Here is a 24,905-nt window from a genome sequence, read left to right on the forward strand (position 1 = left end):
TCGCCTGGTGTCATCACTATTATCCAGTTTTAAATTTAGTGCCAGATAATGTAAATGTTTTTCTAACCTCTGTTTGTACCGCGATCAATTTTTTTTTGGATCTCATCGTAATTAGAAGGTAACCCTAACAAACCACAGCGTCTCTGTTGTGGAATTTACCAATTTATTTTGGTATCTTTGATTAATCTCAATATTGCTGTTACTCGTCTAAGTTTCCGACTTAACGACTGATTCAACCTATCTACTTGAAATTTTCCAATTATTTTCCTCTAAATGAGAAAGAAAAGGTTTTTTATTCAAAGCATGAGATATCCTATCCAATCGAAATTGTATATCATTTCTTTCTGAAACGAAAACAGAGTAAATTCTTAATATTTTAAAAATTATTTTTTAAACAAACACCTCAAAATAACAAATCATTTAAAGATATTTAAATTACAGTTTAATCTTCAAATAAGGAATTGCATTGGTGCTCATTTTAAAATGAATTTTTCTTTTCCCCGATAACAAAATAAATAAAGTAATAAATAAGTTCATAAGGGTAACACTTTTAAGATTTTCATTGGCGTAAATTTTAAGGTTGACAAAAGTCACAGTTATAACCTTAATCCCAGTTTTCAGATTTTCCTTTTTTTATTGCCCATTTTTATTTGAAAAAATTATTAGTTGTTAAACCCCATCTCTAATAAACATCATTTGTATTAGTAAAAACATTTTCTGGTATTATACATAAGAAAAGTTGATTTCTTACTAAATGACTAGATTGAGGATTCTATTTACCTTAATAATGTAATTTCTTTTGAAGATAGTCTATTAATAATGCAAACGTATAATAAAAATTCATCTCATAGACCTCCTACAGTTTCATTTATTTATTTACATTTATTTACTATTATCACTTTATATATATATATATATATATATATATATATATATATATACACACTTAGGGTTGTCAGTAGAAGTTCTGTTACAATTGTTAAATGAGTTATGATTTAAAAATGAATGAAACAATCAGTGGACTGCATAGTAGAAACAAGTTAGTGATGAGTTAAACGTCATTTCTCAAGCATCTATTGTTGATATTAAACTGACTACACCGTATGCGTTTTAAATTTTACAATTCATTCTCTCTTTGTTTTGACGAAATGAAATGAAACAGATGAAAATAATAATAATTAATGATAAGTTCAGAAGCTATTATAATTATAAAGACGTTTAACAAATGAATGGGCGGAAATTAGTTCAGTATATCTTAAATACTCGTAGGTCGCTTCTTATTCTTTGTCTTAACTCCGCCTTTGTGTCCATACCATAGATTTATTTATTTAATCTATTTTTTTGTCTATTTATTAACTAATTTTCTTATTCTATCCGCTATTCTTTTACTGAGAGCTGATATAGAAATGGCTGGAGAAGATGTAAAGAAAGGCCGCTACTAGATATTTTAGTGAGTTTAGTTTGAAATCCTGTGTACAAAAAAATGTACTTGATTAATATATATATATATATATATATATATATATATATATATATGTGTATATGTAATAATAATAATAATAATAGTAATAGGTTATTTATTTTCTGTTATTTACTGTTTTGTAATTGTGGATATTATTGAGTTTAAATTTATATAATGTAAGTTAAAGCCTCGAGAAAAAAGGTTATTAATTGGATGCAGTTTTCTTTTTTATAAAAATTCTTACTTTGATATTTAATTGGATTAAAAAATCTCTTTTTTTTTTGCACATAAGCTAAATTGAATTTAACGAATTTTCTTCATATTTTAATGTTTCGTGATTTATAATAAATCGATTTCATTCAAAATAAAGGAGAAAATGAATAAATTACAAAAAAAAAATAGCTGACATCTGTGAATCCTTTGTGATGTACGGCTTACATACACAACTTAATTCAAAATATTTATCATTTTATTTGAATATAATATTTTTTCGTTTATTCAATGATTCTAACTAAAGCGCGCGCGCATACCGTATTTAATTCGCGCGGGTGTGGCGGTACTAACGGAGACGGTCGGTACTAACTAAATTAATTTAATTTCACAACTTACATAGAACAAAATTTCCCTTGTACGGTCGGCAGAGTGGTGTAGTCATGAGGTTTAACGCATCGTGTACCGAGTCGATCGGGCGATCGAATTCAATACCCAGCCAGACCGAGTTGCTTTTTTACATTTTAAATATTACTCATTCATTTAATTCGACCGTTCACCTGTGACGTGAGAAGATAGCAGTAGTTTAGAACATTTTTTTGGGTGAGGGGTGCGAAATTCCTAACTTATTTTTGCAAATATTGTTATTTTTTAATTGTTAACAAATGTGCCTAACAAAAATATGTACTTAATTACCCGATATCTCAGAATGATCTCGTTCTCTTGACCTTCTACGTTGAAAATTTAATGGCATCAATGTCCCATATACAGAAGAAGTAAACTGACCAAGTACGGTCAAAATGGTTCTAGTATTTCTGGACAAGTAACGTGATTTAAATAAAGACTTATACCGAACACATATGTACGTACGAACCTGCAGAAAATTCCCATCTCGTTTTTTGGGTTCCTTAGATGTTTACATGACAAGATCCAGTGAAAACCGCATATGCCCAAATTGGACCGATTACAATTATTTACCTTCTAGAGTTATAGCTCAGCTGTAACGCTATTTAGACAGGAAAGTAAAAATAAATAAATAAAAATTAAATAAAGCATAATTCAGGATGATCTATATAGAACTTTTCAATCAAGTTATTACGTCAGAGCTAAATAGATAATCTGTAACTTGTAACAAATTCAAACTAACCATTCTGAAAAATCTGATAACAAATAAAGTAGAAAGAAACCTTGTTAATTAGACATGGAATTTAATAAAACCCTTCCCTCAAAAACTTCTTGCCTTTACGTTGATTATTTAACTAAATTTCTGAAGTACTTATTAAAACAAATATTCTATCCTTTTCCTTGATTATACTAGTTGGATTATATTTTTCTCCTATGAATATGAACTTAATAACTCGTTTCTTAAAAATCGCAGGTGGTCTTATTTTACTTCAATAATATTTTCTCTTAAATTATAGCATTTCATTTGATTTCAGTAAATTTTATTAAAAATAAATAAAAAAATCACTAAAGAATGAATATCCTTTTTTAATATTTAATCAAACATGAATTTACATGTGTAAAAAGAACAAACAAAAACTATGTCCTGTTAAATGATAAATAACCAATTTTTTTATTATTTTCACCTACTTTAGGATTTAAACAATTTTTTTTTTAGTTAAAGAACATTTTTTAAGTGTAACTTGCATTAAAAAACATTAATAGTTAATTTTTAAATCTAAAAAGTTGTTTTTTTCGTTTTATTAATCAGAACGTAAAAATATCTAAAGTAAAAATAACTGTAGTTAAAAAGAAAACTAAGTTGTAGTTAAAATTAAAACAATCTTTTTAAACGGAGAAGAAAACAATGGGAAGATATTGAGGTGACATATACTACGTAGTCGATCTACTAGTAAAGACTGGTGCTCATAGGATGAGGTCACGGTTAGTAATTTTCTTTTGAAAGGACTATACGTAGGTCACACAGGGCAAAGTATTTCATTTAATTTTATTTTTAAATATCACTTCACTGATGAGGGAATGATTATTTTTTTTTGTATTCAGTCATTTGACTGGCTTGATGCAGCTTTCTAAGATTTCCTATCTAGTGCTAGTCGTTTCATTTCGGTATACCCCTACATCTTACAACCCTAACAATTTGTTTTACATATTCCAAACGTTGCCTGCCTATACAATTTTTTTCTTCTACCTTGATTATTAAAAAACCATTTTTTTACTTAGCTTTTCCAGAACCTTCCTCAAACTTATTACCTTCATCTTCGTAGCTACATGGATGGGCATTTCTCTTTGGTAAACAAATAATCAAGAATTATATGCGTTCTTCGACACTAATTGGCGGATCCACAGGCTCAGTTTTGGATCAAAACAGATATTTTAAGAATTTATTTTGTTTAACATGATCGCGAATCGAGTTGAAATTAAAAGTAGTAAAACACAAATTTTTTATTTAAATTCTGTGGAGAAAAATTTCCGTAGGGAATAAAATTTTATAGATTATTAATAAAAAGAGTAAAGAACGAAATAAGATAGATCATCATTGAATTTTTACTGTTATTATGAAAATAATTGTTATTAAACTTTAAACTCTTAAAAAACAATATAACAGCTATCTAATTGTAATAAAATTTCGATATCAAAAACCAGTAAAATGAAAAACGAATAAAATATATTTTCCCAAGTCATACTGAAATGCGATTACACAAAAAAATTTTTAACTTTTTTTTTTCATCTCTACTTAAAATATGAAACTGATACATATAACACACTGATACATTAACTGAAACATTACTAATATTTGGCGCTAAAATGTTTTACGATTCTTTATAGATTACAATTATTTATATTATTCTTTTTACGATTATTTATTTATGGTGGAACCATAAGTAAATCTTTTGATAATAAGTACACGATAGGGATTTCTTAAGGAACTCCCATAATAAGTCAATCCATAACAAAATTTATCAGTAAGCAATAATCTTAAAGTTCATTAATAAAAAATATATATCTTCCTTCACTTCATAAAAACAAAATAAATGAAGTCCCGGGTTCGAATCCCGGTCAGACATAGTATTTTTTCATACGCTACCAATTTCTCCCGATCCATTGACCATAGCTTATTATACGTTGTGATAAACATAAACCGCTTTGTGATCCGATATATTTTATTTCATTACTTTAAGAAAGTTAAACGAATGAAATTTTCTTTCATAAGTTTGATTGTATATAAAATTACGAATCGTTAATATAAATTAACTAATACAAGAATACTATTTACTGCACTCATTACATAATTTCAAAGGCATTGGTTATAAGCGACGATAATATAAATATGTAATAAATTCAAAAGAGTAAATAAGTTTGCTTTAAATTTAACAATAAACCTATGTATATTTATTTAGTTATAAGATAAAAGACGGGACTAAATTCACTAATATTGTAAAATATTTTTATTTAAGACCGGTATAATAATAATAGTAATGAAGAAATACTAATTATCTAAACTGATAAAATATACAAGTATTTATATATCTTTTTATAAGTTCTTTGACCTAAGGTTTCACAAAATTAAAACACCGCAAATTGTACTCTAATAGAATACGATAGGACAGGTAAACAATACTAGGCTAAGTCTGACAATATATGTTGTAAATGATGAATAATTTTTTATTTATTTAATCGTTGATTAAACTACATAAATATTAATCGATAATAAATATTGTCAATAATAATAATTTACTGAATAATAATTACTCAATGATAATATATTTTTTATATTTAAACTTTATTTTAACAAATCATAATAAGTTCTTTGTAAAATTTAAAGTAATTTAAATAAAGCCGATAAAATAAAACGACAAGTAATCATCGATAAATAGGAAATTCAGTAATAAAAATATAATATAGATAATAATGAAAATATAGCCTCATATGGTGGAGGATATGATATCTTTTTACAGCGGTTCTTTTTGGCTTGATTGGCCGTTTGTTTCGCCAGCCCTCTCTTTTTTCTCCAAAAAAAAAAGAGTATTTAATTCTAAATCCGCAGACAATGCCAGCTTTATATAAAAGGGTACGATTTGAAAGATTTAATACAATAAGCTTTGGGGCTTCACGAGGGTAGAGATAGGAAAGGGTCGAGTTACTATTATGTGACCTGAACATGATATGTGTGATATATATTATATATAGAGTGTATATGTATATATATATATATATATATATATATATATATCCGACGTAAACACAACATATATGTGTGTACTCACGCACGAGATCCCAGTAATAAAGACTTAAAGTTACAGTTTAATTTAGCAGAGATTCAATTTCTTTATTTCTTAATTTATAAACGGGTAAATTTAAAAAATTTAAAGTTATTATTAAATAGATGTGAACAGCAAGGTCAACGATAATAATAATTACACAACATTAATACATGATCCAGCTAAGTTACTGAAATTTTATTAAAAGAGGAAACTGAAAATACTTTTATCAAATTTTATTTAATAAGCATTATTACGAAAACTATATAAGTGATAATGAACAGAAAAGAAACAACAAAAAAAGAATTCGAATATCTTCAATATATAGCTAATTAACATCGTGTTAGCTATTGAATAAATAATGGACTTATCATCTTTTTTTTCTTGGGAAAATCTTTCGATTATTATCGGGATATTATTAAATATTTAAAGTTAAATAAACCATTATGCATATATTTAAAGTACACGTTAATTGTTTAAATACAAACTCGTGAAATAATTTTAAGGTAATTATATAAAATTTAAAACTCTACTAAAAAATAATTCACAATTCTGCCGCTATTATTATTAAAAATGGTGACGGAAGCAGAAGGCGCTTTCTTGTTGGTCGAAGTATTGTGCCGAGTTATATGAAAACAGTTCCGTTGTCTGCTTTCAATCAGAAAACAATTAATTTTTCACTAACTTTAATATAAAGGTATTTTTATTAAAAATTGGAAACTCTATTGTTTCTAAACCTCGGTTTTTTGAAGAAGAATGTACAATATTTTAATCCAGCGGTTCCTAACCTTTTTGATTCTCGGAGTTCGTTTTAGAATCAATTTCTACGGCGGATCCCCTTAGGTCTACCTATGTCTTACAATTTAGTGGTGTTTAGCAATAGTGTTACGGGAATGTAAAATAGTAGTAAGGGAATGTAAAAAAAATACCCAAACAATTGTGCAATGTCCACGCAATGAAATTATATTTTAAAAGCCTTGAAATTTACCATAATATCTCACAGTTTTGCGCTTAAATAATTTTGGAGCTAGTGACAGCACTCTGATAGAGAAATTCAAATTGGCTAAATTCCCGTTCAGAATGTAATTTCTAATTTTCTTATTTAAATTTTGTTTTCTTTTGTTTCTTATTTTAATTTTTATGCGATTTTTATTTACTTTGTTTTCCTGGAACGGCCACAGAACACAGGTTGGGAACCACTGTTTTAATCACTCGGTTATGGATTATTATATAATACTTTAATTAATACCTAGTAATTCACTAATTGATTATAAATTTAGCACTGGAAACCTGGAGTTTAGCCGATAATTCTTAAAATAAAGAGATACATTTAAAATGTATCGTCTGATAATAAATGTAACAAAGATAAATGATACATTTTTATAAATATTTCCACATCTTGTAAAAAATGTTTTTTTTCTCAACAAATGTTACATTGGTGTTACATAACTTCTTTTAAACACGACATTCGTAGGTAAAGGAAAGCGAATAGTTAGTTACTTTGTTAAATGAGTAATTTTAATAAAATGCTATCCTTTATAATTATTAATGAAGATTAACAGTCGTTTAAATAAAAAATCAATTATGAAAAATAATTTGAAAATAACCTGTAGATTATCGATGAAAATTAATAGTTCTTAAATCTATTAATATATTATGGTTTGTCATAAGTTTTAAAATAGAGTTTTAATGATTTACAATTTATAAATGAGTTATTGAAAATAAATAATTTATTAGCGACGCCGTAGTATTACAAACGTAAAATTTACGTACGCTGTTTTTCTGCCTATGTGGCGTAATATAACAGAACTAAATATACACAGTTTATTGCTTTCTCATAAAAATCGATCGAGAGAATAAATAAAAAAAAAAAATTATCTGAATTATAACCTGTAGGAATATTAATTAACAGATAATTACAGCCTGTTTTAGTATAATATTAATAATAAATAAAAAAATAAACAGATACAAACTAACCTTTAATCTTGTTTATCAGTTCCATGATAATTAAGTTTCGCACTGATATCGTGTAATTAGAGACAATTTAGGAATATTTATTTCAAAAAATATTGTAATCGGTTCTCGTTAACCTTTCTCTAGAGGTAGTGAATCTTACCGAGAGGTACTGAATCGTGCTGTTAATGTAATCACTAATCGTAAAGAATAAATATTGTTTACGTAACCATATTTGTTGTGATTCAACATCCGTATTAAAATTTTACCTAGAAAAAAAGAAGATATTATTTATTTGTATTTACTAAACCTTATTCTTATGAAAAAGATTTTAACAGGTAAAAATAACTTATTGATTATTCCAAGTTGTGTTGAGAGTGAAGCTTTCAGCATCGGTTTTGTGAAGTTGAAATACAATACGGCGATATAATAAGTAAATAAGAAACAAATCAAATCCGACTCATTTATCAACCGCATTCTAAATATGTATCTACCTAATTTTAAAAAAAAAATGCTAGCGGTAACATCAACTGAGGACAGAATGAAATAACAGCACCGGTCCCTGAAGATGGTCGCAAAGACGATTGTAAACGTTTTGAAATAAGTTATTAAAAAATTTACTTCCGTTTATAGTTACGAAAGTTTATATTTTAACATAATTTTTATCGTCGATCGTCAAGGATTAAAACGCAGTAAAAAATATAAAATATATAATTTATTAAAAATAATAATGAAAATATAATTTAAAATAAACTTGTAATATTATTAACAATAGCTAACTGTAAATCGAATTACTGTCTATTCTATACAGAATAGTTGAAAATTTATACCGAAAGAAAATAATAGCGACAGTCTGTTATGAATTTTTTTTTGTTCCAAACTAAAATTTACGATCGGTTACACTATTTCAGAAACCATAAAAATAAATCTGATCCCGTACAATCACATCTAGAGAGCCTGTCATCGAAACTCCTCAAAAATTACATGCTGATATTTCTGTATAGAACGTTTAATATGTAAATACATATATAAAGTTAGGTCAGGGAACAGTGCCGTTGATAGTTCAACACAAAACAAAAACAATCACAAGAATTAATAATAATAATTAAAATTAAACGAAGCGAAATAATTATATGACGGGTAACACTAAGTTATAAATTAAATTAATAAATATTAATTTATATCTTAAATATTGTAATGAAATCATTCTCTAAATTAATTTTAAAAAATAACAATTTTGATATATAATAACATTTTTATTAAATCTGAAAAATTAATTTGAAACAAAAAAATTAACGTTTAAAAATTCCATACAATCATATCCGGGATAGAGAAACCTGTCGTCAAAATTATATGGCTTTCTCCTTCCTCTTATTCCTTTGTTTTTTCGATAGGTAGATATGTTGATTTCATTTAATAAGGACGATTTAAGGTAGGGTTTTTTCGTTGTTAATTATTAACATCCTGCTCTTTGCGTATACTTATAATAAAACGTATCAATTTTTATATTAAAAAGTAATTTTTGTTCTGATTTTTAAGAATTAATAATAATTTAAATATATAATAATTAGCACGGTAGTGGTTATGAAGGAATATAATTGTACAATATTTTTGTGTCTTTACGATGAAAGGATTTCAGTTTATTGTTAAATAGAATATTTTATTAAAAACGTACTTTTGTAATTTACAATAAATTATAAAATATTATGAAATAATCTGTTATTTTATAATTTTTAAAACGGATTTTATCAATTTTTTTTTGTCTTCAGTCATTTGACTGGTTTGATGCAGCTCTCCAAGATTCCCTACCTAGTGCTAGTCGTTTCATTTCAGTATACCCTCTACATCCTACATCCCTAACAATTTGTTTTACATATTCCAAACGTGGCCTGCCTACACAATTTTTCCCTTCTACCTGTCCTTCCAAAATTAAAGCGACTATTCCAGGATGCCTTAGTATGTGGGCTATAAGCCTGTCTCTTCTTTTAACTATATTTTTCCAAATGCTTCTTTCTTCATCTATTTGCCGCAATACCTCCTCATTTGTCACTTTATCCACCCATCTGATTTTTAACATTCTCCTATAGCACCACATTTCAAAAGCTTCTAACCTTTTCTTCTCAGATACTCCGATTGTCCAAGTTTCACTTCCATATAAAGCGACACTCCAAACATACACTTTCAAAAATCTTTTCCTGACATTTAAATTAATTTTTGATGTAAACAACTTATATTTCTTACTGAAGGCTCGTTTAGCTTGTGCTATTCGGCATTTTGTATCGCTCCTGCTTCGTCCATCTTTAGTAATTCTACTTCCCAAATAACAAAATTCTTCTACCTCCATAATCTTTTCTCCTCCTATTTTCACATTCAGTGGTCCATCTTTGTTATTTCTACTACATTTCATTACTTTTGTTTTGTTCTTGTTTATTTTCATGCGATAGTTCTTGCGTAGGACTTCATCTATGCCGTTCATTGTTTCTTCTAAATCCTTTTTATTCTCGGCTAGAATTACTATATCATCGGCAAATCGTAGCATCTTTATCTTTTCACCTTGTACTGTTACTCCGAATCTAAATTGTTCTTTAACATCATTAACTGCTAGTTCCATGTAAAGATTAAAAAGTAACGGAGATAGAGAACATCCTTGTCGGACTCCCTTTCTTATTATGGCTTCTTTCTTATGTTCTTCAATTGCTACTGTTGCTGTTTGGTTCCTGTACATGTTAGCAATTGTTCTTCTATCTCTGTATTTGAACCCTAATTTTTTTAAAATGCTGAACATTTTATTCCAGTCTACGTTATCGAATGCCTTTTCTAGGTCTATAAGCGCCAAGTATGTTGGTTTGTTTTTCTTTAATCTTCCTTCTACTATTAATCTGAGGCCTAAAATTGCTTCCCTTGTCCCTATACTTTTCCTGAAACCAAATCGGTCTTCTCCTAACACTTCCTCCACTCTCCTCTCAATTCTTCTGTATAGAATTCTAGTTAAGATTTTTGATGCATGACTAGTTAAACTAATTGTTCTGTATTCTTCACATTTATCTGCCCCTGATTTCTTTGGTATCATTACTATAACACTTTTTTTGAAGTCTGACGGAAATTCCCCTTTTTCATAAATATTACACACCAGTTTGTATAATCTATCAATCGCCTCCTCCCCTGCACTTCGCAGTAATTCTACAGGTATTCCGTCTATTCCAGGAGCCTTTATTTTATCAAATAATGTCTATATGATTTGAATACTTAAAATGTTTAACTTTTTTTTTTTTTTGATTTTTTTTGGTTGTTTTTATTTTTACTATATACTTATAAAACAGCTGTAGTCAATTTAATTTTCAAGGTTTTAAAGAAAAATTGTTTTTTTTTCAATTTAAAACACTTCAATTTATTGACAACGATTAAAAAATAATGGTCGGAGGTACTCCATATTGATGCAAGTCGAATTCTAACAAAAAAAAAAAAAAATGAATTATCGCTTAATAAATTGTAACTACAGAGGATATACTCAGATGTATAAAAGTGGAGTGTAGTTTCTGAAACATTAATATTTTTTTTTAATAAAAGTTTTTTTTTGGAAAAATTTAATTTATTGATTTTAAGATTAAAAAGCATTTCTTGTTCTCGGAACTGAAGTTATCGATTATTCCAACCGCTGTGGTAATAAATATGTTAAAGTATCAGAATAGGAAAAACGTAATTTTCAACTACCGAAAACGCAGATGGTTTTATTCGCATTCTCCCTGAATTTATATCTTTCGCAGCAATTTGGTTTGTTCAATTTAAACATGGAGTAGGGTCGAACGTATAGCGACGATAAGAATTGTCAAATTAGCTTTTATTTGTGGACTCTTTGCCTTACAGAAGTCTTAGCCGATGTTTAGTTCTGCATTCCACCTATGTTCAAAAAAAAAAAAGTCTCTATTAGTGAACAAATTATTGTAGACTTCAATAAAAATGTATAAAATTTTCAAATTATTTAAATTATTTTATTTTATTATTTTTTTTTTTTTTATATTAAATTATTTTATCTTTAAATTTTTTAATAAGTCGTATTGTAGAATATCCCGTTTGTCCATTTCCTATAGTCTACCCAGGAACAATCAATCATTTATTATAAGGATTGAATTTATAATTTGAAATTTTGGGACAATTAGACAAAAAATGTAGAAAAATAAGTACAAAATAACATAGACATTCGTTAAAATAGGATTTATCAAATATATATGTAAACAAAAAAAAAATTATAATTTGGAAGCGAGATAAAAGTAGGTGAATTACAATATATTTTTTAAGCTGAATCTTAAAATGAAATTAGCTTTTCTTCAACATCCTCAGATTTTTAGTTATGACCCTTTAAAATATTGAGATACTTCTTAAATAATAGAATACAATAATAATAATAATAATAATAATAATAATAATAATAATAATAATAATAATTACAATAAAAATACCTACCTTTATTTTACAGACATTTGCGTTTAATTTCCTTTTTCTTATTTTCCTTTAGTGTTCAGTGAAGTCTTCTCTTTTTAACTCTTGGAAAGAGATTTCTGATGGAAATCTCTTTCTAAGAAGTTGGAGTGATCGGAATCGATAAGTCAACACCATGAAGTACCGGTCTCATAGCTGAACGAAAATTTTGGTGTGCGATACTGCTTCTATTGTTTGAATTGAAACCGGTAACATTTGTTAAGCAAAAATAGCAGTTATCGTAATAGTTACTAGGCTTTCGCCAAATAATAGGTACGCCAAAAGGCATAATGGTTCTTTTTTCCTTTAAATCTCTGGGTTAGTTTAAAGTAGCACTTGATGCGTATTACATATGGAGTCCAGGACTCTTGATCTTCCACGGGACAGTCAAAATAATGTTTGTAAGTTTTCAGCAGATCCAATATTGGTTTTCGTTGACTTTTCCTGGTGAATTATCTGAAAATGTAACAAAAAATATTTGGAGAATTTTTACAAATCCTTTTTTTATTCATTGTAAAATTCAAAGTAAACTGAAATATTAAAGAAATATTTATTTAATTATAAAAAAAAATTAAATTTTAATTTATAAATACTCAGTTACTTAAAATACTTCATAAAATTGTTTCACCATGGAGTGGAAAAAACAGCGCGAAACACACACACACACACACACACACACACACACACACACACACACACACACACACACACACACACACACACAAACCTCTTCAAATCTTGATGTTCAATAAAATAATACCAAAAGTTGTTGTCATAAAAATTATTCAATAAATTTACATCATTTATGAAACAATCTTTGTGTATGATAAAACCGCTTTCTTTCTTTTCCTGTTTAGCCTCCGGAAACTACCGTTTAGATAATTCTTCAGAGGATGTATGAGGATGATATGTATGAGTGTAAATGAAGTGTAGTCTTGTACATTCTCAGTTCGACCATTCCTGAGATGTGTGGTTAATTGAAAACCCAACCACCAAAGAACACCGGTATCCACGATCTAGTATTCAAATCCGTGTAAAAATAACTGGCTTTACTAGGACTTGAACGCTGGAACTCTCAAGTCCTAGTGATAAAACCGCTACCACAACTAAAGAACACAGCAAGTCATACCAAGAACTGAACACATACTGAAGAAAATTTCATCACGTTGAATTTACTCATTATTTGATTCACATACATGTCTATACATGACTGGCTTGACATGAAATGACGTCATCCGACTGTTGCGTATCAAATGTAGGTGTATGGGATGCATAACGATGTAAATTAGACGTGAATAAGCAAACATACAGCCGTACTAACTTAATTATTTGTTCCACGAATGATGGAACAAAAATCTGTAAGGGGTTGTAACTTAAGAACGTTACGTGATGGGTTAATTCGGAATAGATATTCAGATTCAGCGTATAATATACTATTTAGAACTCAGTTACAAATTTTATGCTGACCGATGTTATTGTATCTACAGGAAAAGATGGAGTATGGGATTGGAAGCCGTTAAAACAGGAATTATACGGAATACAATAAATACATATTAATAAAATAAAACAAATTCATTATTTTTTTATTAAAAAACAAATATGGATTACTATAAAAATCAATTATTTTCATAAAATGTTTACCTTATTTATTTAAGTAAATTATTATACAATTTGTTTATTCTGTCCTTTATATATACATTTGTTTTTGTTAACATAACACGTCTTTGATAATAACGTAGATTAAGAGATAAGATGCACAGATTAATAATAATAATAATAATAATAATAATTTTATTTAAATATTTCTGATATATGAGAAAAAATTTCAGATAATCAGGTGTTGAGGTTATTTGTTATTTGTCCGTTTCTACATTTCAACCCTTAAACAAATTTCCATTTTATGAAAATCATATCAAATATAAAACTCATAATAAAACGTAATTATTATTTTTGTATACGTTGTAATTTAATTGAATTAAAAAGAAAAAACTCAAAATCGCCGATCTCCGTGGCGGAGTGGTAGCGTTTTAGTTGTTCATCCGAAGGTCCCGGGTTAGAATCCCGATCAGGCCTGGTATTTTTCATACGCTACAAATTTCCATTCTCTAGGGGAAAATGATCAAAGCAGTCGATGCCCGTCATCTCAAAAAAATATATTTTATATTTTTTAAATTGTTATAGGAAACAAATTATTTCTTATCGTCAGCCCGGTTTCGTGTAAATTAATTTAGTTTTTACACTCCCGTTAAAATCTGCCAAAACGTTTAAAAAGTACAACGCGATCAAGTGTGTTTGACTAATAAGAATTGATGCTAAATTAACGAATCTTTTTACAGAAATATTAAAATATGGTTTTCAGCCAGTAGATTTCGATATTAAAATATATTACTACAGTGACATATTATGTTGTTATTATTATTATTAATTTTGGTCAATGGACTTTATTTTTATTATGTTCGTAATTTACAAACACGAGAGATATCAGTAAAGACAGAAAATGTTTCGTAGCTCATATAAATCTTACAATAGTTGATGTATTAAAGGTAGGCGTTAATAAGTTACAAGTTAGAAATATCCAGTTCTAGATAATTGTAAGCAATAATTATCACAAAGTTATTATGGCGTCGTTCTGTTTTTTTATTGGTCGATAGTAAATATATTGCTCAATAAAATTTTTTATTCATAATTAAATAACGAATTTAATTGAATTATGAAAGGAGAAACGTCAAGTAATTTACCACGCCTTTTTTCGCATACGTATTTTTTTTTACTTTATATTTAAATGTTGATAGTAAACAATTAATTTTTATATTAAAAGTAATCTTTTGTTTGATTAAATCTTCTAATTTAAACGTCTCAACTTTAATCGGTATGATTTGTTGTTTTATGTACTTTAAATATCGATGAGTAACTCACATATATTATAATGTCGTTAAGTTGTAATTTATTTGAAACGAATTTAAATCTAACGACGAATACAGATAAATAAAAGGCACATTTATGAAGGTTTTAAATAATGCATTACCAGTACATTTTATATATATATATTTACATATAAATACACATACATATATATTCTCTAAATGATGAAGCATGGTGCGTCGGTTGGTTTGCTTTATGCGCTCACAATTTTATTTTAAATAAAGCGCTTCTTGGAAAAAAACAACAAAGTAGCAAACTGCATTTGTTTGCTTTATTTTTTTGGAAATTTTCCTTTTTCGTGTTGAAAAAAATAAAGCAAATTTATGGCAATTCTTTTTATTATTTTATTTGGTATTGCAATTTTTTTAAATTATTGAGGCTTTTCTTTGTGAAGGGTTTTGTTGTTTGTACGCTAAATTCATGAACGTTATTTAGTTACAACTGACAAAATCATGTGTTTTTTTTTTTGTCTTCAGTCATTTGACTGGTTTGATGCAGCTCTCCAAGATTCCCTATCTAGTGCTAGTCGTTTCATTACAGTATACCCCCTACATCCTGCATCCCTAACAATTTCTTTTACATATTCCAAACGTGGCCTGCCTACACAATATTTCCCTTCTACCTGTCCTTCCAATATTAAAGAGACTATTCCAGGATGCCTTAGTATGTGGCCTATAAGTCTGTCTCTTCTTTTAACTATATTTTTCCAAATGCTTCTTTCTTCATCTATTTGCCGCAATACCTCTTCATTTGTCACTTTATCCACCCATCTGATTTTTAACGTTCTCCTATAGCACCGCATTTCAAAAGCTTCTAATCTTTTCTTCTCAGATACTCCGATCGTCCAAGTTTCAGTTCCATATAAAGCGACACTCCAAACATACACTTTCAAAAATCTTTTCCTGACATTTAAATTAATTTTTGATGTAAACAAATTATATTTCTTACTGAAGGCTCGTTTAGCTTGTGCTATTCGGCATTTTATATCGCTCCTGCTTCGTCCATCTTTAGTAATTCTACTTCCCAAATAACAAAATTCTTCTACCTCCATAATCTTTTCTCCTCCTATTTTCACATTCAGTGGTCCATCTTTGTTATTTCTACTACATTTCATTACTTTTGTTTTGTTCTTGTTTATTTTCATGCGATAGTTCTTGCTTAGGAATCCATCTATGCCGTTCATTGTTTCTTCTAAATCCTTTTTAATCTCGGCTAGAATTACTATATCATCAGCAAATCGTAGCATCTTTATCTTTTCACCTGGTACTGTTACTCCGAATCTAAATTGTTCTTTAACATCATTAACCTCTAGTTCCATGTAAAGATTAAAAAGTAACGGAGATAGGGAACATCCTTGTCGGACTCCCTTTCTTATTACGGCTTCTTTCTTATGTTCTTCAATTGTTACTCTTGCTGTTTGGTTCCTGTGCATGTTAGCAATTGTTCTTCTATCTCTGTATTTGAACCCTAATTTTTTTACAATGGTGAACATTTTATTCCAGTCTACGTTATCGAATGCCTTTTCTAGATCTATAAACGCCAAGTATGTCGGTTTGTTTTTCTTTAATCTTCCTTCTACTATTAATCTGAGGCCTAAAATTGCTTCCCTTGTTCCTATACTTTTCCTGAAACCAAATTGGTCTTCTCCTAACACTTCTTCCACTCTCCTCTTAATTCTTCTGTATAGAATTCTAGTTAAGATTTTTGATGCACGACTAGTTAAACTAATTGTTCTGTATTCTTCAAATTTATCTGCCCCTACTTTCTTTGGTACCATGACTATAACACTTTTTTTGAAGTCTGACGGACTTTTTTAGACAAATACTAATAATGTTAAATTTCATATAATTTTTTTTGGTATTTCCTTATTTATTTGAATGATTATTGAAAACTGCGCACCAAAATAGTTCAAGTCGTTCAGGATGTTTTGTAAGTAAAATTATGCTCTTTTATGCTAATATTGACGACAAACAGAAAAAGGTTATAAACGTATATTATACGTTTATATATCTTTGTTAATCTTTAGCAATTATTTAATTTTTATTAAAAACAATTTAAAATTAAAAATACACGACAGTATATACATATTTATACACCCTACGACACTCCCGGTAAGGTAACAATTCCATCGCGGGGTCATACATCTACAGCGGTTCAGCCGTTGAGCTGCTACAGTGGAATAAACATACATACATACGTTCATACACCCTAAATACATTACACTCCTTTTTGGGCATTCGTTTAAAAAAATTAATTATTGTTGTAATAAAATTTAAAAATTGACAGCTGACATTAAACACCCAATTTTTTTTTCATAAAATTTAATAATTAGAATGCATATGTTTATAACAATAGATAATTACAAATTTTTTATATTTTAACTAAGAATAAATTTAAATTAAAGAGAAGAGGTATGAGGTAGACTCTCATGGCTGTCTCAATTTAGCATGAAACGGTCTATAATGTTTTATATATATATATATAAATATTGATATAATATTTTTGTGAGATTTTATCTTTTAATTGAAACCAGTTAAATAAAATTTTTATCATAAAATTCTTTAAAAAAAGGCTTGTTTTATTTAATAATTGTTAATGTGTATTAAAATTAACTAGTGCAAATATTAATTAAAATTGTACACGGCCATGTCTAACCAATCAGCAGCATTTAATATAATTTATTAATTTATTTTTAACTTAAGTAATAAACTATGTATAGCGAGTTTTTTTCTCATTTAAAAAAAAATATTAATTCATCATTGAAAATACGAAATATTATATCTATATAATATAAATATTATATCTATATAATATTTCTAACAAATCAGATAATATTTTATGTTAAAAAATTAATAAAAAAATAATAAAATAAAAAAACTATTCTTTTTTTTTTTATTAATTAATTCATTTTTATTTAATTACTAAAAAAAATTATTAATTATGTTAAAAATATTTCTAGTAAAAAAAGAAAACATTAGTAGGAAACTTTTTGTAAATGTAAAAGTTGTGATTACAAAGTAAATAGATCTCGCAAACTGACATTTATTACACTTGCATTCGGTCACGCAATTAAGTCATGTGACTAATATTAAGTTCAGTGCTAAGTAATTCTATATCTAGTATTTTCTTAATTATGGCATCATTACTATAATTTCTTATAAATCATTGTATTCTAATTAATTTCAATTCAAAATTACAAGTAATTTTTTAAATATAACTACAAAAAAATTGATATGGACACCATATGATGTCCTTGCACGCCTATTAAATTACATATACACATTTTTTTACAATCAGAGGTTAATGAATCAATATATATAAATTTAAAAAAAAATTAAAAAAAATTACAAAAGTTAAAAAAATTGTTTACAATCAGAGGTTAATAATTATTAATAAATCAATATTTAAATTAAAAAAAAGTTAATAAAAAGGAATAAAGTCGGATTCGAACCGATAGGCGTACGGTCCAAATATTTCATTAATTAAAATTTTATTTGGCTATAACGCTAGAACCGATAAAACTAAATGCCACTTATGATATATCGTTGAAAAGTTCTCAATGAAGGCATATTACTGCAGTTAAGAATGATCCAAAGTCCAAATTGTTTTGGATTTTGGATTCATACATAAGTGCGTACGTACGTACGTAGGACGTCACGCCGAAACTAGTCAAAATGGATTCAGGGAGGTCAAAATGGATATTTCTGTTGAAATCTGAAAACCGAAATTTTTTGCGATCACAATACTTCCTTTACTTCGTACAAGGAAGTAAAAATACGTGAAAATAAAAGGTATTCACTTCCTTTTACGTGAATCTATTTTCACCATCTCGGCGTGACGTCTGTACATACGTATGTATGTACGCAAGTATCTCGCGTAACTAGAAAACGAGTAGCCGTAGGATGTTGAAATTTTGGATTTAGGTCTGTTGTAACACCTAGTTGTGCACCTCTCCTTTTGACTGCAATCAACTGAAGCAAAAGAGACCAAAAATGCCCAAAATCCCAAAAGATTTAAATTTTGGACTTTTTGTTAATTGCAGTAATAAGCCCTCATTCAGAGCTTTTCAACGATATATTATAAGTGGTACTTATTTTCATTGGTTTCAGAGTTATAGCCAAATAAAATTTTAATTAGTGAAATATTTGGATATTACAAGAGAAGGCACATCGGTTCGAATCGATCTTCATTTTCTTCTTTTTTTTAATTTATTTCTTTTAGCTTTTTTTTAACTTATGTTATTGATTTATTAACAATATTAACCCGTGATTGTAAAAAATAAAAGTTTATAAATAATTATTCAATAGTAAAAAAAAAATATGAAACAAAAATCAGAAGTTATTAGTGGAATAAAATTTTGTGTACTTTTAAAAATGTGTATATGTAATTTAATAGGCATTATTACATATGTGTATATGTAATAGAATTGGTGAAATATCTGATCGTTTAATATTAATTGAAAATTATAAATTAGAATAACGTTATTTTTGGATTTTCTAGTTTGTTTTATCTACAGTAAAGTTAACTACAGCGTTACTGAAAAGTAGACCCTCACAAGAACAACATACACCGAGACATACAAGCCAGATCCTTAATAAATTGCCAAAAAGTCTTATATTTTAGTTCATTACTCCTCTGAAATTGTCGGACAATTCTCCTAAGTTGGAATTGATCATTTCGTTTATTTGTTTTTTGTTGTCAATCATTTAATCGCTCTTTAGTTTAATATAATTGTTTTGATTTTAATTTGTGTAGACGTTCTTTAGTTTTCAAATTTTCTTTCTCTTTATATTCATCATCTCTTAATGGTTTTATTTTTTATTTGGTTTTAACATTTTCTTCCTCTTTATATTTAACTTCTTATCGTTTTTTTTTTGAGATATATTTCTTCATGTTATCTTTCTTTTTCCTTAGAATTGTTTCTTTTTCATTTCCGATAATTCACCAAATAATCCAACAATAAAAACTGAATATTTTACACCGTAAGGTCAAAATTACATTTTCAACCAATATGCAGGAGTTCCCTAAACGAAATAGTTTAATTATTATTAACTTTTATTTATACGGCACACCAGAAATCTAAAACTTTTATTAATCAACAACTCACGAAGATATGAATAATAATATTATTACGAGTAATGAAAGGGCTATTAATCTATCTTAATATTTCATGTCTGATTGTTGAATTAATAATTGTATAAATATTTGGCGTTAATAAAAACTAATATTTCAGCAATTGTGAAACTGTCCACTATATTAAAAAAATGGATGATCGTATCTCACTTTCAAATGAAATACGTTTAAATGGAGTGCAACAACAAATGTGTATATGTAATTTAATAGGCGTTCAAGGAAGTCATGTGGTGTCCACATCAGTTTTTCTCTTTTAACGTTTGGAACTGATATGAAATTATGATAAAGACAAATAATTTAATTTAAAGAAGCTGTAACTGCAAATTATCTTATTTTTCATACACTTCTAATTATATTTAAAAACACTTTAATACAATGAAATCAAGTTAGACCTTACAGAAAAAGTCATAATATTACACAAAAAACCTGTTTTTATGGTTTAATTAAGATCTGATAGATATTTTTCGATATTATTTATCTTAATAAATATTTATTAATTACCCTAATAACGTTTCAACATTTTGCATACAAGGAAAAGACTAAAACAACCCAAAGACAGAATAAAAAAAAGAGTTTATTACTTGCTTCTCTAAACAAGAAATATTATTAAAGTAATTTTTATTAAAAAAAAAAACTTTTCATGATTTTAACTTCACTAAAACGATAAAAATCTTTAATTATCTATTTAATAAAAATGAAAAACAAATAAATTTATCAATGTAAATTGATAAAATTGCCTCATTATCGGTCGGATTTAGTTGTCCGTATTGTGGTTAAGTAACTTACATTTAGCTTGGCACTAGCCGAAGAAAATATTCTACTGACTGAAATACTAAGTACGTGATGAATTTTAAATTATAACACAAAATCTGATGACTTGAATAAAAATTATTTAATTTTATTTTGTAGTGCGTGGTAAAATTTTACGGTCTTACCGAAGTGACGGTCTTACGGAATAATATACCTTTCGTATATTATTCCGTAAGGTATATACGAAAGGTATATTATTATCGGAGGGGATGTACCTCTTCGGAGAGTGGCGATTGCAGCGTTGTAATCTGGGATTATTCTGGATATTAATTGTTGGATGCTTGTCAATTCTATTTTTGGGGTATTTTTTGGATATAATAGCCATATTTGGAATTTCCAACTGTGATTAGGAACGAGCCTCAATAACTATTTATAATTAAAACTCCACGTTTTATGACTGCATATATGTTAAATCCTATACTACGACGATTGTAAGGGATCTGCGTGAATCAAAAATGGCATACCATCCTTATAAATAGCAGAAGTCCCGTGACAGGTTTAATAAGAAAAATGAGGAATGGTTTGGTTTCCTGCTGTTCTTTTTACTGAGCCAAACCCCCTGTTTGGCTCAGTATAAGATTAGATGTTAGCAAGTAAAGCCGACCGAAATACAGTTGATATTCAGTTCTACACACTTGCAGAGCTGAAGATATCACTATATCTTCAACATTAAATCTGTTGATGGCAGGTAACAGACTGTAGAGGAAAACACTATTAATCTCAGAGAAACCAACCCTGACTGGTGGCTCTTGTATCTCAGGGCTGTAGATACGACCCAGCTATAAGAGAGGCTAGGAGACATAGTGTAAAACACATTACTGACAAACATCGCTCTTTAATATAGGATAATTAAAGAGCGTGCGGGTGATAATTTTGTATATGCTATATTTTTTCTATTTTTTAAAATTTATTATATATTACTTTTATATAATGAAAGAAGGTTTTTGTTTGTTTGGGCTGTACAAAAAAATTACTCGATAAATCGCAAACAAATTTTAACCCATGTTTCTTGGCATAACTGAAAAGGTTTTTAGTTATATTTCATTTTAATAAATCTTGAAGAACTAACCGATCGATTGCTTTCAAATTTTCAGGATACATTCGCATTATACCATGGAAGGTTTAAAGCCACAGACCGAGGTTCTAGCTCTCTTGAAGGTTAAAATATTTAAAATATTCATTATTTCTTCATCCCCAAGGAGGGTGAAGTTGTAAATTAAAGATACGCATTAAGGAAAAAAAATTAATCCTTTTACTCCATTATTATATTTCTGTCATCATGACAACATAAATAAGTTATGAATTTTTCGCCGTCAAAGGTATGTGTACTTTAATTACCGTAGCTACTATTATTTTGTCTTTTGTAATTCGGTTTCTTTTTCAGATTTCTACAAAGACTGAATACTATATTGTTTATCAGTATTATTCTCACAATTGTAAAGATAACGAACAGTGCGGGGTGCAGGGGTCGGAGCCCTGTCGGTAGACGGGAATGGTGAGCGAAGCGATCTCTGCGACTCTGGAGTAGACCCTCATGGCTCCGACAGGCTCTAAGAAGCCACTGAGTCGGCTCCGGGGCTCGCCTGAGCCGACTTGGACGCTGATGATCCAGGTTCTGGCTGGACGGGTCTGCTACCATTTTACATTCTATAGCATTCCTGATAACGTAAGAAATTTAAACGATTTCATCTAAATCGGTTCAGCCGTTGAGCTGCTACGGTGGAACAATCATACAAACATGTATCCTATATATATATTGCACTCCTTTTTGGGCAGTCGTGTAAACAAAATATTTTTATAAATAATCATATTTTGCTACTAGATTGGAATTTGCTATATTATTTATTAAAAATTAATAGAAAAAAGTATTAAAGCGCAATTTGGAAAAGAAATTATGGCCCATATACTAATAATCTACAAGAAAGTAATACTAAATTACCGACACCCTTAAATTTTGATAAGCCGGTCTTACTTACAACAAATTATTCTTTTCAGTATTAAATGATAAATATGATAATTATAACATTAAAATTACTATATTTTTAAATAAGCATATAGCACGCATAACCAACAAAGAATTACGAATTACTATAGTTAATATATTGTAGTAATTTTTCCGTGCAAAATGTAATAAATATTTATTTGTTTATAATGGATATGCGGTGGAAGAATGCAATGGTCATTAAAAAATACATAATTTTATTAATCTAAGACTTTTAATGATTATATCCGTTATAATAAGATTAATAAATAAAGTAGTAGCAAAATTACACTTAAGTGGGTTGTATATGTATGCAGTAGTAATACGTAGACTATTTTATATTATTATTTCTTATTGACAGATGTCGTGAAGTTTATAGCGAACGTAGGTTTTTACAAGACTTTACAACTACGCGTGCTTTATTTATTACCGTAGTATAATACTTGTAGTAAAGATATTATAACTATGCGATACTGAATTAAGTATTAGTATTTTATTATCGTAATTAATTCTATAGTTGTCATTATATTGTAATACCGTTCTTGTTTTTGAGTATACTACGTACAGCTTGTAAAATAAACGAAGATGTTGTTCTGTTATCTAGTTCGTGTACAACACTTTAACTTAAAGGAATTATTGCTTACCATCGGTTTGAAACCGGTAGAGTTTCAGTATTATATTTTATATTATGCTCTATATATATATAAATATGTATATTTCTTTGTTACAATTCAAAAGATATGAATTTAAATCTTATTATAACTTGTTTTTATTGTAATTTTCAGTACAATACTTCATTGTTAGCAGTAAAATGTTATTTTTGTTGCAGGTTACCAAAGCTTGCGGTCTCAGCGAAGTTATTGTGTCTCCTCATGGTAAGAAAATATGCTATTATATAGTAATTATCTGATATTTATTTCATCTGATCGAAATTCCAACTTTTTTCCATTTAAAGTTTTTGCAACAATTTTTTTTTCAATTATGTATTTTCAGATGTCTTTTTTAAATAATTTTTGATCACAGCTGTCCACGATGGGGGTGTTTAATGTAGAAATTTAGAATATATTTGCAAATTTAATAGTTGTTATTGATGTTTAATAGATCTGTATTATTTTTTTCAAAGTAAAGTAACTAACAGTAAAATAACAAAAATAAAAAACGTTCTTACAGGTAGCAAATTCTTTTCTATTTTCCAAGTAGACAATTTACATTCATACCATTGGTTACATACCGTAGGCTACGTTGGTTACATGGTTACACACCGTAGAATTCTGATGTTTCTATCAAATTTTGGTAAAGATATATATTTAAAATTTATAAAATAGAAGGAATACTTTTGAAAAATACTTCGAAAACCCATCATAACTGACATATATTATTCACAAAACTTTTAATTATTCATGGATCACACATGTACAGCTTTACATTCTCATCGCTTTAATACACACATCCTGATAATTACTATTTTATAATAATGGAAATTAAGTTTAAATGTCAGGTAACTGTAATTTTCTTCTGTACTCTCTAAAATAAATTGATCAATTAGTACAATTGATTTCTAAATTTGAAATCGGAAACCAATTTTTTAGATTATTTATTTCCAGATCGTGAAAATTAGATGATAGTATTAATAAAATATATTTTGTGAACGTAACAAAAATTAACTTAGAAGCCCAGACTTTACGTCGACCAAACTAATTGCTTATTATGGATTCGATAACAAGATTTTTGGTTA

General features: G+C 27.9%; 1 protein-coding gene across 2 annotated transcripts in view; it reads left to right on the top strand.

Moving 5' to 3' along the window:
* Positions 1-24,905, top strand: part of LOC142325823 (uncharacterized) — a 282,933-nt gene that overhangs the window by 238,911 nt on the left and 19,117 nt on the right. For both annotated transcript variants that reach the window (XM_075367845.1, XM_075367846.1), the window contains exon 2: positions 24,000-24,045. In XM_075367845.1, coding sequence (XP_075223960.1) covers positions 24,000-24,045 — 46 coding nt within the window. The remainder of the gene's footprint in view (positions 1-23,999; positions 24,046-24,905) is intronic.

Source organism: Lycorma delicatula, chromosome 5 (genome assembly GCF_047948215.1).
Source record: "Lycorma delicatula isolate Av1 chromosome 5, ASM4794821v1, whole genome shotgun sequence".
Classification (NCBI taxonomy): domain Eukaryota; kingdom Metazoa; phylum Arthropoda; class Insecta; order Hemiptera; family Fulgoridae; genus Lycorma; species Lycorma delicatula.